Source organism: Calliphora vicina, chromosome 1 (assembly GCF_958450345.1).
Source record: "Calliphora vicina chromosome 1, idCalVici1.1, whole genome shotgun sequence".
In the NCBI taxonomy this organism is placed as follows: Eukaryota; Metazoa; Arthropoda; class Insecta; order Diptera; family Calliphoridae; genus Calliphora; species Calliphora vicina.
The window spans coordinates 94,512,131-94,526,446 of NC_088780.1; the positions used below are offsets into that span (position 1 = coordinate 94,512,131).

The window sequence follows — 14,316 nt, forward strand, 5'->3', positions numbered from 1 at the left end:
CGAAAATTTCAAAATTTAAACCGCAGGTACGGAAAAACTATAGGAGATATTTTCAAAAATTTTTCATATTTTTATTCCCCATTATATTCTCATGAGATGATCAAAAAATTCTGAAATTTGTTTAACAAAATTTTTAAAAAATTAAAAACGGAGTTTTAAAAGTGCCGTTTTTTGGTTATTCCTGCGAATAGGTTAACGGTATCCTACGAAGCCAAAAACTCATATACAAGTAAATATGGATATATTTTAAGTAAAAATGAGCATTTATTTTAATATTTCCCAAAATATGTTAATTTTGTTCCTACATTCCTGGTTCTAGTGGCCTGGGGAATTTTTAATAACTATAACGTATGCTGACAAATTTCTGTTTTTAATGGCTCATTAGAACGAATACACATTCCTATTCTTTTAAATTAAATTGCAAAAGTAATTTTGTAATGGCAAATTTTTTACAAAAACTGAAAAAATTGCATTTTCCCCCCTTGTAAGTGCATCTCAAAATTTCAGAGGGCTTGCGGGACCCCAACCAATTTACCTAAAATTTTTCAGGATGATTTTCTTTGCCAATGTTCACCAAACTGAGGGGTGAAACTGGCAAAAATCCAGCTTACGTTTATTAAGGGCCACCCTGACCACTAGCGTCCTCATATTCAACTACCCAGTCAATCACAAAGTATACAGAGGCGTCACGAGACAGAAAATAATATAGTTCTATATTTGTTTCATTTTTAGTAACTGCCCTTTTCATTTTGTTTTAGTCTTAATTTTCTGCCGCAATAATTCAATTTCTTTCCGATTTAGTTTGATGCAATCATTTATTTTTGTAATATTTTACTTTTAATTGACATTGTACATGTGGAGTTTTATTTTGCAAATGTAAAAAACAACCAAGAATTTTGTTTCATTTAAATTTACACGTAAACAATACACACATTTTTATAATTTTCCATTTTAAAAAATTTTGTGCCACAGACTACGAAAAAATTGTCTTACAAATTTATTTGTTTGTTTTGTTCACATTTCTTTGTTTTTTAACACATTACTGATATTGTAGTACAAAATATATTGCTATCTCTTTTTATGAGAACTGCCCTAACATCTGATTTGGCGTTTTTTAAACGTCAAATTTGACACTTCTGTATATTCTGTGCAGTCAATCCTACTTAACTTCACTCAATGGATTTATGGACTAAACCAGTAGAAGTAGCACAATTTCTTGCCCTTAACCTCGATGTAGAAACCGAGGATTAGAAAATTGTGTAGTTTTAACAGTTACAACACTAACGAACCTTCAGACTATAGTGGTGAATGGTAGAATAACGAATTATTGATAATTGCGACCCATCCCTTGCCCAAGGTTCCCCATTGATAAAACAGTTCACAAATTTAGAGTTACTTTGAAAAGTTGAGCATGATATCTCATTTTTGGTAAGCAATCAAATACTTTATTCAAAACTGCATTCAAAAACATCCGAATAAACTATAGAGCGCTCTAGTGTTAACGGTCTTGTACTACACTTATATTTTATATTCCCTTTTAAATCTTTTCTATTGCAAAAAAAAAAATATGTTGTCAATGAAATTATATTTATTTTTATATTCAAGCCATTTCTTTTGCAAAAACTAAAAATAAATAACATAAAAATTATCTTAAAATTCAACAGCAGTACTTTGTAGCGGTGGTGTCTTGTGCATTTCTGTGGTTTCATAACAAACAGCAAAAGAAATTCAATGAATGAAAAACGCTTCAAATTCAAAAGTTGGTTAATAAAAGAAAAAAAAACGTATAAAACCAACTGCATAATGCAATAACCAAAAGATATAAAAAAAATAATAATAAAACATAACAATAAAATAACAACAATTACTGCAATAAAAATATCGTAGCAATTTAAACAAAATGGTTTGCAAAACATTTGACAATTTGTGGATCAATGGCGTACAAAAAGTTGTTAATATTTATTTATTGATTATTTGTTTGATATTTTTTTGCGGACAGACAGACAGACGGGCGGTCTGTCTTTATTTATTGATTGTTGAACAAATCTTGAGTATTGCTGTATTTGCTGTACAATGTTTATAAAAATTTCATAAATATTTAAAGAGACGTAAAACAGGTGCATTCAAGCAGTTTATTCTTTGAACAACATTTGATAAATTATTATCAAGAGAAAAGTAATTTATTAAGAAATTTAAAGAAAAAAATAAATTAAACTTACATGATTTAATCTGGCTGCTATTTTTGTGTGTTCTTCTTGGTATGTTTTTCTGGCCTTGCGCTTATCCTGCGACAAGTGGGCCAGTTTTTCACAAACCACTTCGATTTGTTCGGCATTAGATTTAAACTGTTTAGCTTGTTGATCTAATTCATCCATGTAGGAGCGCCAGGATTTTGTTATAAGACTACCTGTAATTATAAAATAAGAAAAAGAAATGTTTTTTAATTTAAAAAAGCTTGTTGTTCAAATTGTTAAAATGTATTAACTGTCTTAATAATCATATTAGCTATCATCTACGCTATTGCTATTTTTATAAACCCCTCTGTAGTTTACCGACATTAAGTGTGTGAATAGCATTCGTGTAATAATTGTAACACTCTATTAAGTTTTGGATGGGTTTACATATTAAACAGACTGACTACAAGAAAGATCTGCTACATACAAAAAAAAAAAACATTTGTTACGATTTTAATGACAGCGGTAAGAGCATTTCGTATTTGTGTAAAACAGATTATATTTTTCTGCAATCTGAACATTAAATAAGCAAAATTAAATTAAAAACCTACATATGAGCAAATGTGATGATAATTATAAGAGACAATAAATGTGTGAAAGCATGATCGTGATGTGATAATACAAATAGGAAAAGAAAAAAATTAAAACAGAAGTATTAACACATCACTATTTAAACGAACAACATCCCATATTATACAATAATAAGTATTAATAAGGTATTTTATATATTTTCCACAAAAGTTAAGTGAATTTTCGTGTTAAGGAATGAGAGGCGACAAGCAAGTACATAATTATGCGTTACACTTTTTTAGATTTATCAATACCGGTATTTAAACATCAATACTATAACTTGTCGTTTTTAATGGTAAACTGGTTCAGATCATCTTTATATTATTAAGCGTTAATACATATTTCTTTTTTTATATATCAGCTCCAAAAAGATGGGAATATATTGATTTTGTCATTCCGTTTGTAACATATCGCACCAAAGAAGGCCTTATACAATTCTAAGATGATCTAACTATATTCTTCCGCCTGCTGTTGGTACAACAGAGACTGGAAGGAAGGACGTAGGTGGAAGAATTTTTCTCAAAATATACTTTGCTGATTTGGTATTGAAAATGGTAAAGTAGAACCGTACTTATGGACAAAAATGTGAGACAACTTCCAAAGTTGATATTTTTCAAAACTATTTGCTTTATTTATAAAATTTTGCACACGTAAGAATTGGTCCATACAAATTTTTTCCCAGAATATGGCTCTATTGTATTTAAATGCCTTCATACAAAATTCCAAAAAAAATCCAAAACCATATTTACTTTCGACCGGTCCATATTTGACCACAGTCCATATTTGACTTCCAAAAAACACTTAAATACACAAAATTAAACAAGCAAGAAAGTATGGTCGGTCAAGCCCGACCATACACTAAGTAAAAGAGCAAACACATTTTTCTTTTAAAATTTCAATAATTTATATTTTTGAGTGATTTTCGGAAGTGGGCCTTATATGGGAGCTATGACCAATTATGGACCGATCACCATGAAATTAGGTCGTGTGATTTATGTCTATATGAAAGTTTACTATGTTGAATTTTCGGAAGCGGGATTTTCGGAGCTATGACTAATTATGGACCGATCGTAACAAAATTTGGTGACATGAATTTTGTATATATAAAACTTATTTGGAGCGCAATTTGTGGAGATACATTTATAAATTAAACATTTATGACCGATAAAGTCCAATTTCGGAAGGACATTTGTATGGGGGCTAGGTGAAATAATGGACCGATTTCAGCCAGTTTCAATAGGCTTGGTCCTTGGGCCGAAAAAATAATATGTACCAAATTTTATCGAAATATCTTCAAAATTGCGACCTGTACTCTGCGCACAAGGTTTACATGGACAGCCAGCCAGCCAGCCAACCAGACGGACGGACATCGTTTAATCGACTCAGAAAATGATTCTAAGTCGATCGGTATACTTTAAAGTGGGTGTTAGACTAATATTTTTGGGCGTTACAAACATCTGCACAAACGCATAATACCCTCCCCACTATGATGGTGTAGGGTATAAAAAGTGTCCATTTTGAACAAAGTTTAAGATTTTGGAAAAAAAAAGTCAAACATTTTATATCTTTAGTTACAAAACATTTGTTTTGATACATATCGCACAAAGCGACAAAAAAAAAAGTTTTTCAGCCTAACTACAAAAGCCTTAAGGTCGATTTTAAGTCCATAAAGCCGACTATTATTTTAAATTTCGTACCATAATACAAATTCAAATATAAATATACTGTAAAGCAAGATGGTGGATCGATGATGGTTTAAGGGTCTTTCTCGGAAGCTGGTCCAGGTTCTCTTCATTGATCGAAGGCATAACGGACCAAATGCAAAAACTGAGTATATCAAACAATTACTACTTCTACCACGAATCGACCCAAAGCATAAAGCTTACAATGTCAGGACGTGGTTGTTGTACAATTGTCCTCGATAATAAAGTGAGACAATATCACATTTCCTCTAAATAGGAGTTGAAAAGAGTTCTTACTGAGGAATGGGAAAACATTGATCCCACCGTTTGCCGCAAACTAGTGGAAAGTATGCCAAAGAAACCATAAATGCCTATTCAAGCAAAAGGACTCCATACAAAGTACTGTTTGGCTTTTAAAGGACTTTTTTTTGTTAATTCTTAATTACAGTGTTATTTAAATTAGAGTTTCGTATTCGGTTTTAATCGAAACCGAAACCGCGGTTTTTCAAGGCCTAAAACCGAAACCGACAATTATTCTTCGGTTTTTTCTTCTAATCTAATTTCAGTAGAAAAATTCAAAATTTAGAAATGAAAAACAAACTTTTTCATCTAAAGATACATCCAAGTATTTCCTGACAATTAAAATTCAAATGAATGTTTATTTAATTAAAAAAAAAACAACCCAAAGAATTAGTTATTTTCAAATATCCAATAAAAGTATGGAGTACTGGCTGACCCGGTGCGCTTCGCCACCCCAATTAGAAGAAAAAAATAGTACTATTAAGACTCCCTTTGTGAATTAATAACAATTCAGGATAACATGCCACTAGTTTCAAGTTTATTGGTTCATTACAATGTGGATTGTAGCTAATTCGAAACGTATTATTAGAATTAAAACAAAGTACCATAATCAGCATCATGAATGCCTAATTTCATATTTGTGGGCCCATTATTATTGAAAATGCAAAAGAAATATACCGATAAAGTCGCCTTTTGCGAATTCTAACTCATTCAGAATCATGTGTGTCTAATTTTTAATTTTTAGGTTTATTATTATAAAATATTCCAAAAGTACTATTGCAATAAAGAAATAGTACTATAACCAACTATTATGTACATAAGTAAAATAATTTAATATAAAAAAGTACAATTAGAAGATAAAGTACCAATTTCCCATAATTAAACCCCCGTCAAGTTTGAAATTAAAGTAATTTACTGATTATAGGTACACTATTATAGAAAATCCAAAAGTACCATTTTGAAAAACGAAAAAGTACTGCTTAGTTTGGTGTAGTTTTCCTTTTTTGGTATCATAATACCATTAAGCCCCCTATTCTTGATTATTTCTACTGAGAAGTATATTAGCCAACTTTAATGTATAAAAGCTAATTTAATATATTAAAAAAGTACCATTAAAAGAAAATGTACCAATTTTCCTTTAACCTCTTGAATACCCATCAAGTTTGAATTTCAAATTTGTTAGCTTTTCCTATATTATCAACTGATTTTGTTTCAATAACACTTGATATTTAATATATTATCACAAAACCGACCGAAACCGATCGGTTTTAAATTTTTTAAAACCGCGGGTTTGAAATTCTTCGGTTTTTTGGAAACTATAATTTAAATGGTTTTACTTTTATTTTACATATGAATTGAATAAAGAATTACATAAACTACAAGTTCCAAACACATTTTTCATACTTTCAGTTCACACATAAGATTCAGTTGCGATAAATTCCCCTTGAATTTGTTTCAAGGGGACTTTATCGAAATTAAATTTACACTTAATTAAGGTAAACAACTGGCAAGTTGCTTTTTGCTATAAAAATTATACGGAAAGAAACAAATTGAATATGAAATCAATCGAAATTCATCACACTTTAATGGTTTTTGAGATTGTTTTCAGTTTTGAATACGATCGTTTTTCATAACATGCCTGGGGTTAAATTTTCCCGAAAATATTCTTTGTTCATCATAAATGTTTGGTGTTGAAAATCATCAAGCAGATGGGTTATATCAAGGGCATTCTTTTATAAGCATGTATGTCGTTCCGTTTGTAATTGGAATTTATGTCCCCATAATGAAGTCTGTCACAAAATTTGCTGGCATTAATACTGTAAAGTGTTGCAAAAATAAACAGTTTGGTATAGGGTCAGTAAAAATCTTAAATAATGAAAGACCTTGATGTCAAAATGTATTCCCTATCTAATCACAAGCACAAAAGTTCTTGGATAAGCTGAAACGGTATCATTATTATATCCGATATTAGCATAAGTAGTTTTGAAAAAATTTTAAAAGTATTTAATCCTAATTATTTTTGATTTTATCATGAATCATTTATAACTTATATACATATATACCATTGTTCGTACACTAGCTTAAATGATCTTAGTCCTTAACTATAATGAAAACATTGCTTACAAAGTTGTTATAAGTGAAATAATCAATGTAAATTGTAATAACACATGCAATTTTGTATATATTATGCGTTTGTGTTGATGTTTGTAACGCCCAAAAATATTAGTCTAGCATCCACTTTAAAGTATAGCGATTGACTCAGTCTATCGGTTCGTCTGGCTGGCTGACTGTCCATGTATTGTGCGCAAAGTACAGCTCGCAATTTGGAAGATATTTTGATAAAATTTGGCATGTACATTTTCCTTGGCCCAGGGACTCTTCAAGGAGAAGACATAAAATTTCTTTTGAGGAAAAACGGGCCCATTTTGAAAAAAAAGTTTTTTATTTTGTTTTTAATTTTTTTATAATTTTTTTTTCGAAGTTTGAAAAATTGGTTCACTTGACATGAAATCCCCCATATACGGAAGTCATGACACCTAATTTTATGATGATCGGTCCATAATTAGTCATAGCTCCAATATAAGGCCCGCTTCCGAAAATATAAGAAATAAGTAAGAGAGCTATGTATATTCGGTTGTACCGAATCTTACCTTACATACCCTTCACCAAATTATACTTCAAAATAAAAATTTTAAATATTTTTAGGTAAACAAAATTTAATTTTTTTTTCCAAAGTTTTTGGGAAAACAATTTTTTTTTGTTTTTTAAATTTAAAATTTTTTTAATTTTTTTTTAATATTTAGCAAAAAAAAAACTTTTGGTGAAAAAAAATCGGGTTAAAAAATATTTTTTGACCCATTGTAGGTCCAACTTACTATGGTCCTATATACGTCGTTGTCGTCGTCTTTGAAATATCTATCATTAGATATCCATAATGTATATATTAATTACTTAGTAATCCAGATTTAGGTCAAAAATAGAGGTTGTCCTGGTTTTTTCCTTATATCTCAGCCATTTGTGGACCGATTTTCTCGATTTTAAAGAGCAACCTAGCCGGAAGAATTCAGGAGATATTGATGTATGAATCGTGTATGTAAGTTATTTGGGAAAGTTGATTTCAACAGACAGACAGACATGGCTTAATCGACTCCGCTATCAATAAGGATCCAGAATATATGTACTTTATAGGGTCCGAAAATTATATTGTGGAAATTACAAAGGTTGGGTAATTAAATAAGGGTATATAAATAAGTTTCATATAGAAATACAATAAATCACACGGACTAATCTCATGGCGATCGGTCCATATTTGCTCATAGCTTCTATATAAATTTCACTTCCGAAAATCACTCACGAATATAAATTATTGAAAATTTAAGAGAAACATATTATTGCTCATTTCTTTATTGCTCATTTCATTTAGTATAGAGAATTATATGGTCGGACTTGACCGATCATACATTCATACTTGTTTTTTTTTAAATAAATGTTTGCCAATTTATATGAAAATAAAATAATTGTATAAATTTAACTATATATGTATAAATTCACCGTTATAAATGTGATAATAATCGGTGGCATTAAAAGGTTAATGTTAAAAATAAATTTGTGATTTGAGTATGAGTTTGTGTTTTGAGTATTCAGTATCATCACCTGAATTAATAACAGTGTAATTGTATGTTGATAGTCACCGTCCGTCATGATGTAATATTTAAATTACAGGTTTTAGCTCTACTCTCCTTGTTAAGTGTTGGGCTGTTTGGCTGGCTGTCGTCTGCAATGTTAATTAATTTATTTACTCGTATTTTTTCAAATTGTAAAAGGTTTAAATAAATTGACACTGTCCATTGGCCTGAAATCAGCTTTTTTGTGTACGAGTACGAACCAAAAAGTGAAAGTGTGAATTTAATGTTTTCGCATGTTTTTTTTGCCTGAAACTCTTGTTCAAGCGTGCAATGTCCAGCTTAAAATGTATTTATTTTATATATTTTAACAGACAGTTTATGCTTTTTTTAAAGCTGACATTTTTTGCAGTTGCATTTTCTACATGATACGAGTATGAATTATGCGTATCATAGCTACATATGAGTATTCATATAATGATGTTACTGATGTTAGTAGTAATGCTGTGTTTCTACCGAAACTGTGGGTTTTTTGTTAAAGAAATGACACATACATGGTGCTTTCAACAAACCGTTGCACTTGCATATGAATTGCAGATTTCTTTTTCAATACTCACAGATAAAATGAGTAATAAAATTGACATTGTAACATAATTTATATGACAACGTATTAAAATGGCTTAAATTTGAAAAACATTTACATTTGCTGTTTGTTAAAACGAATATATTAATGCTGAGTCGAAACAGCGAAGCAGTGACATTTTTAAAGAAAAACCCATTAAGAAAGGTGATATTTAAAAATTTGCATTCGAAATTGATTTTAACCCTTTAGTGTACTTTTGATTTATTAAATTTAAAAAATAACTTGAATGTTTATTTAATTAAAAAAATATTGGCCCATAATCATAGTCAAACACTAAAGTCGGTTCTTTATAAAAACAACTTTAAAATAAAAAACAGCTTTTTATTAATTTGCAACCATAGTCAAAATTAAAGTATGTTTTAAATTAAACCTACTTTAACTGGGTGCCACCGCAAATGTAGAAAATGTTTTCATACAATATACAACAAAAAACAGACAAGTGGCAACGCTGAACAGCTGACATACAAAATTAAAAAAAAAATCCAAAAAACGTAAACAATAAAAGTAACCGGGACATCTAAAGAAAGAAAGTTGTTTATTGTGAAAATATGGAAAAGATAAGATTAATATCATAATTACGATATTTTGGTACTAATTTTATTGATAACTGTTCAATAATTGCAAAATCTCTACCAATATCTTGTAACTTAAACATTTTTTACTTTGTGACGAACTTTTTTACTCGGCGAAGAACAGCTGATGCTGTTGTTAAACGAGTTAAAAACAACTTCAGCTAGTTTTATATTTAGAGTCGACTTCAGCGTCAGAAGTATACTTTAACTTGTCTATGATAGACCTAAAGTCCACTCTTAAGTAAAGTCGAGTTTAATTCTCTTAAAATGTACTTTATTTTAGACTATGATTATGGGCCATTAAAATTAGCACCATTCACACTGTATTTTTCGTGATTTTTAAAGATGAGTGTCATTCCCAAGTCCCATTAAGGGTTAATTTCCATTTTTGTGCTGTTATTATAAATACTAAAAATCGGCCCAACAATACATAACATTTCGCTATCTTTCCATTAGAAATTCCAATTATTGAAAAATTTTAAGGTTTAACGTTTTCCAATTTTAGTAAAACTTTCAGAGTATATATAGAATTTACTGGACTATAATATTCTGAATAGGTTCTACTTAAAATTCATAACCATAGAGAATAGTATAGAGCGGAAACTCTCCTGTCAAAGACCTAACTCGGTTGTCAAAAACCTATGTGGTGAGAATGTATTAGTAGAAAAAACTATGTGAAAACAAAAACAACACTAGTATGTGTGATTAGTTTGAGTAATTATTTTTTTGAGTTTTTTTCTAGTTTCCGCTCTATGTTCTCTATGTTCATAACAATAGAGAACATAGAGCGAAAACTAGAAAAAAACTCAAACAAAAAAATTACTCAAAATAATCACACATACGAGTGTTGTTTTTGTTTTCACATAGTTTTATCTACTAATACATTCTCACCACTTAGGTTTTTGACAACTGAGTTATGTCTTTGACTGGAGAGTTTCCGCTCTATGTCTATTCTCTATGTTCATAACATTAAGGAAATTGAGCTCATTCGCCAAAATAGGGCCAAATAATTTGTTTTTCTCGAAAATTTCAAAATTTAAATCGCTGGTACGGAAAAACTATAGCAGATATTTTAATAATTTTTCATATTTTTATTCTCTATTACATTCTCAATAAATCCCAAATGTGATAATCAAAAAATTCTTAAATTTGTTTAACAAAATTTTTAAAAAATTTGAAATGGAGTTTTGAAACTGCCGTTAAAAAAATATTTTTTTTGGTTAACGGTGTCCTACGAAGCCAAAAACTCATATCCGAGTAAATATGGATATATTTTAAGTAAAAATGGGCTTTTATTTTAATATTTCTCTAAATATGTTAATTTTGTTCCTACATTTCTTGTTCTAGTGGCCTGAGACACGTTAATGGCCTGGGGAATTTTTAATAACTCTAACATTTTTTAACCAATTTCTCTTTTTTATGTCTCATTAGAAAGACAATTACGTACACATTTCTATTATTATAAATTAAATTGCAAAAGTAATTTTTGAATGGTAACATTTTTACAAAAACTGAACAAATTTTTCCCTTGAGCCCAGATAAAACACCCTATTGATGAGCAGTGTCGCCAATTCATGGTGAAAAAAGGCTAAAAAAGGGCTAAAAAAAGGCTAACATTTTTAATTAAAAAAAAATACATACATTTGACACAAAAAACAACTTAGAATGTTACATTTGGCTATGCCGAATAGCCAAACAAAAATGTATGAATATAACACACGTGCAAATGCAAGAAAATAAGAATATTTATTCCTGTATGTTGATCCTTAACTATAAAATAACGTAATATGGGGCCACACGTATATCATATGCCGATGTTTTTAAAACCTCGTATTTATCACCTGACCTGCAAAATGCTCCTACATATATTAGTTATGGCATTTTTTTAATGTATGGAAGTTTCCATGTGCTTAAATTGTTTACTGGTTCAACATTTTCAGTTAATTTTTGTCATAATATCCCTGATTTTACTTGAACTGATTTTACTAATTTTCAACAGCAAAAATTTCAGATTCATTAGAGTAAATATATAAGTTTTGATTTAGTCATAAAAATGGCTAAATGAAAATAAAAAAGTCTAAAAAATGGCTATAATTAATTTCTTTGTGGCTAAACAAGATTGAAAAGGGCTAAATTTAGCCTAAAAAGGGCTAAATTGGCAACACTGTTGATGAGCGAAATCCGAAAGATTTTTTTGCTCCCAAGGTCTAAAATCTAAAAATCAAATGCTGAAAATTTGAGCAAATTCGGATAACGTTTAGAAGTTGCTCATTTTATTTGAAATTTCGTGTTTTGGTTCAAACTAGCAATATTTTCAAACAAGTTTAAAAACTTAAATGAAAAAAAAAAACAAATAAAAATTATTTTTGTATTTAATTTAGCCGGACTTGTTTCCTTCCCGGGAGGAAATTAGGACTTTTTTTGTTGGCTTTTCTTACTTCAATAATGGAGAATATTTGAATTGCCAAGACAAGCATTCGTCTAGATTCTAGAACAACATAAAGTGCATTTAACGTTCTAACCCGCAAACTTTAAAAAGCTAAAAAAAAGTTGTCGAATAATTTTTTAAGGGTAATTATGACCCAGTAAACTCAGAACAGCCATCAGAATCTAATTTGCAAATTAAGTTTACGTACCAGGTGCAAAAAGGTGAAGAGTGCCTCAGGGCATTGTTGACGGTTTAGATGTAAAAAACAATAATTATGATACGATTTTATTAAAAAACTAATGAAAAAGAACTAATAAAAAAAATTTAAATTTTTTTTTTTAAATTTTAATTTTTTTTTTTAAATTTTAATTTTTTTTTTTAAATTTTAATTTTTTTTTTAAATTTAAATTTTTTTTTTTCAATTTTTTTTCTTAAAAAAAATTCGGGTTAAAATTTTTTTTCCGATTTTGACCCATTGTAGGTCCAACTTACTATGGTCTTATATACGTCGTTGCAAATGTCTTTGAAATATCTATCATTAGATATCCATATTGTCTATATTAATGTCTTAGTAATCCATATATAGGTCAAAAATAGGTAAAAAATCGAGGTTGTCTTGGTTTTTTCCTCATATCTCAGCCATTTGTGGACCGATTTTGCTGATTTTAAATAGCAAAAATTCTCGAAAGCATGTCTGACAGAATTATTGAAGATTTGGATCCCGAAGATATCTGGGGTCTTCAGAAAATTGATTTCAACAGGCAGACGGACAGACAGGCAGACGTACATGGCTTAATCGACTGCGCTATCTATAAGGATCCAGAATATATATACTTTATAGGGTCGGAAATGAAAAATGTAGAAATTACAAACGGAATGACAAACTTATATATACCCTTCTCACGAAGGTGAAGGGTATAAAAATGACACAAAATTTCATGTGCTAAAATTATGACATCACTCACAAAACAGCTGACAGAACAAAAACTAAAAATCAGAAGGCATTTCAACCTTCGAGGGAATGTAAAAATATGTAACTACAGTTAAATTAAAAAAAAAAAATTATACATAAAATTATAATTTTTGAGATAATTGGTGTTTTGTAATGCATGCCTTGAGGCACTCTTGCGGGTTAGAGGGTTAAAAACTCAGAGAGAATATAACTATTAATTAAATTTTAAAACAAACACATCTTTGAAAACATCTCTAAAGGTTTCAGCATTTTCATAGTCAAGTCACAGTTAATGATTTTTGTTATCAAGGGATTAGTCATTAAAAAGTTGTAAGGAAATACAATTCTCTCAGTTGATTCGATATTTTTGTATAGATTTTAATTCCATTGTATTGTAAGTATTGTAAAATTAATTTTGGCCAATTTATCATTTAAGAAAAAAAAGAAGACAAATTGTATTTTTTTTTAATAATTTACATTTAAACAGTTAACGAAAATTTCCAATTATTAAACAATAAAAAAAGATTAATTATGAAAAATGCTTTAAGTTATAAAAACTAACAATTGACCTTGGATTTAGGAAACTTGTTTAATTTTTTTCTACAAAATCCATCAAACAGAAATTGAAAAATGATATTCTATTGTCTGTTACCAATCAATAGATCGGCACTACTTAACAAAGAAAGAAAAAAAAAACACACATTTTAACTTCAGGTCATTATTGTTTAAAAGAAAAACCAACAAAAAAAACAAGAAATTACAAAGAAGATGACATTGTTAAGGTTAAAAAACAAAAAAGAATTTCTAAATTGACAAAGGTTAGGGTTGGACAAAAGAATATTTAGTTAAAAATTGGTTACCGTAAAAACCATTTAAAAGAAAATAATCATAAGATAAATCGTTGTAGCGGCTGTAGATAGAATTTAAAATCAATGAACTTTTATGTAGCTCCGTTTCTAAACCAGACAGTATTATATAATACTGCTAACGTTTAGTCTTCTGTGTTTAACAGAAAGATCAACAAATTATTTTTTTTGGTTTTGGTTTGGTTTGTATCCAAAATTCACACTTCAACATTACTTAAATACATAGATAAAAATATTTATTTGTCGGTTGCAGAAATTTTGTAATTATTTCTTTAGAAATTCAAAAAACAATAAAAACTCTTGTTTAACATGATGATGATAAGAAAATTTTAAATTGACGTCATTTAAACTTTAAAATTATGAATATTTCTAGGGTATTCCCAACAAAAAAACAATAACAATAACAACCAACACATGTTGATAATGATACAAAAAAATAAACTGCA

General features: G+C 29.1%; 1 protein-coding gene across 3 annotated transcripts in view; it reads right to left on the minus strand.

The window, feature by feature from the left end:
* FER (tyrosine-protein kinase Fer) overlaps window positions 1-14,316 on the minus strand; it is a 142,365-nt gene that overhangs the window by 109,047 nt on the left and 19,002 nt on the right. For all 3 annotated transcript variants that reach the window (XM_065515163.1, XM_065515162.1, XM_065515161.1), the window contains exon 3: window positions 2,220-2,407. In XM_065515163.1, coding sequence (XP_065371235.1) covers window positions 2,220-2,407 — 188 coding nt within the window. The remainder of the gene's footprint in view (window positions 1-2,219; window positions 2,408-14,316) is intronic.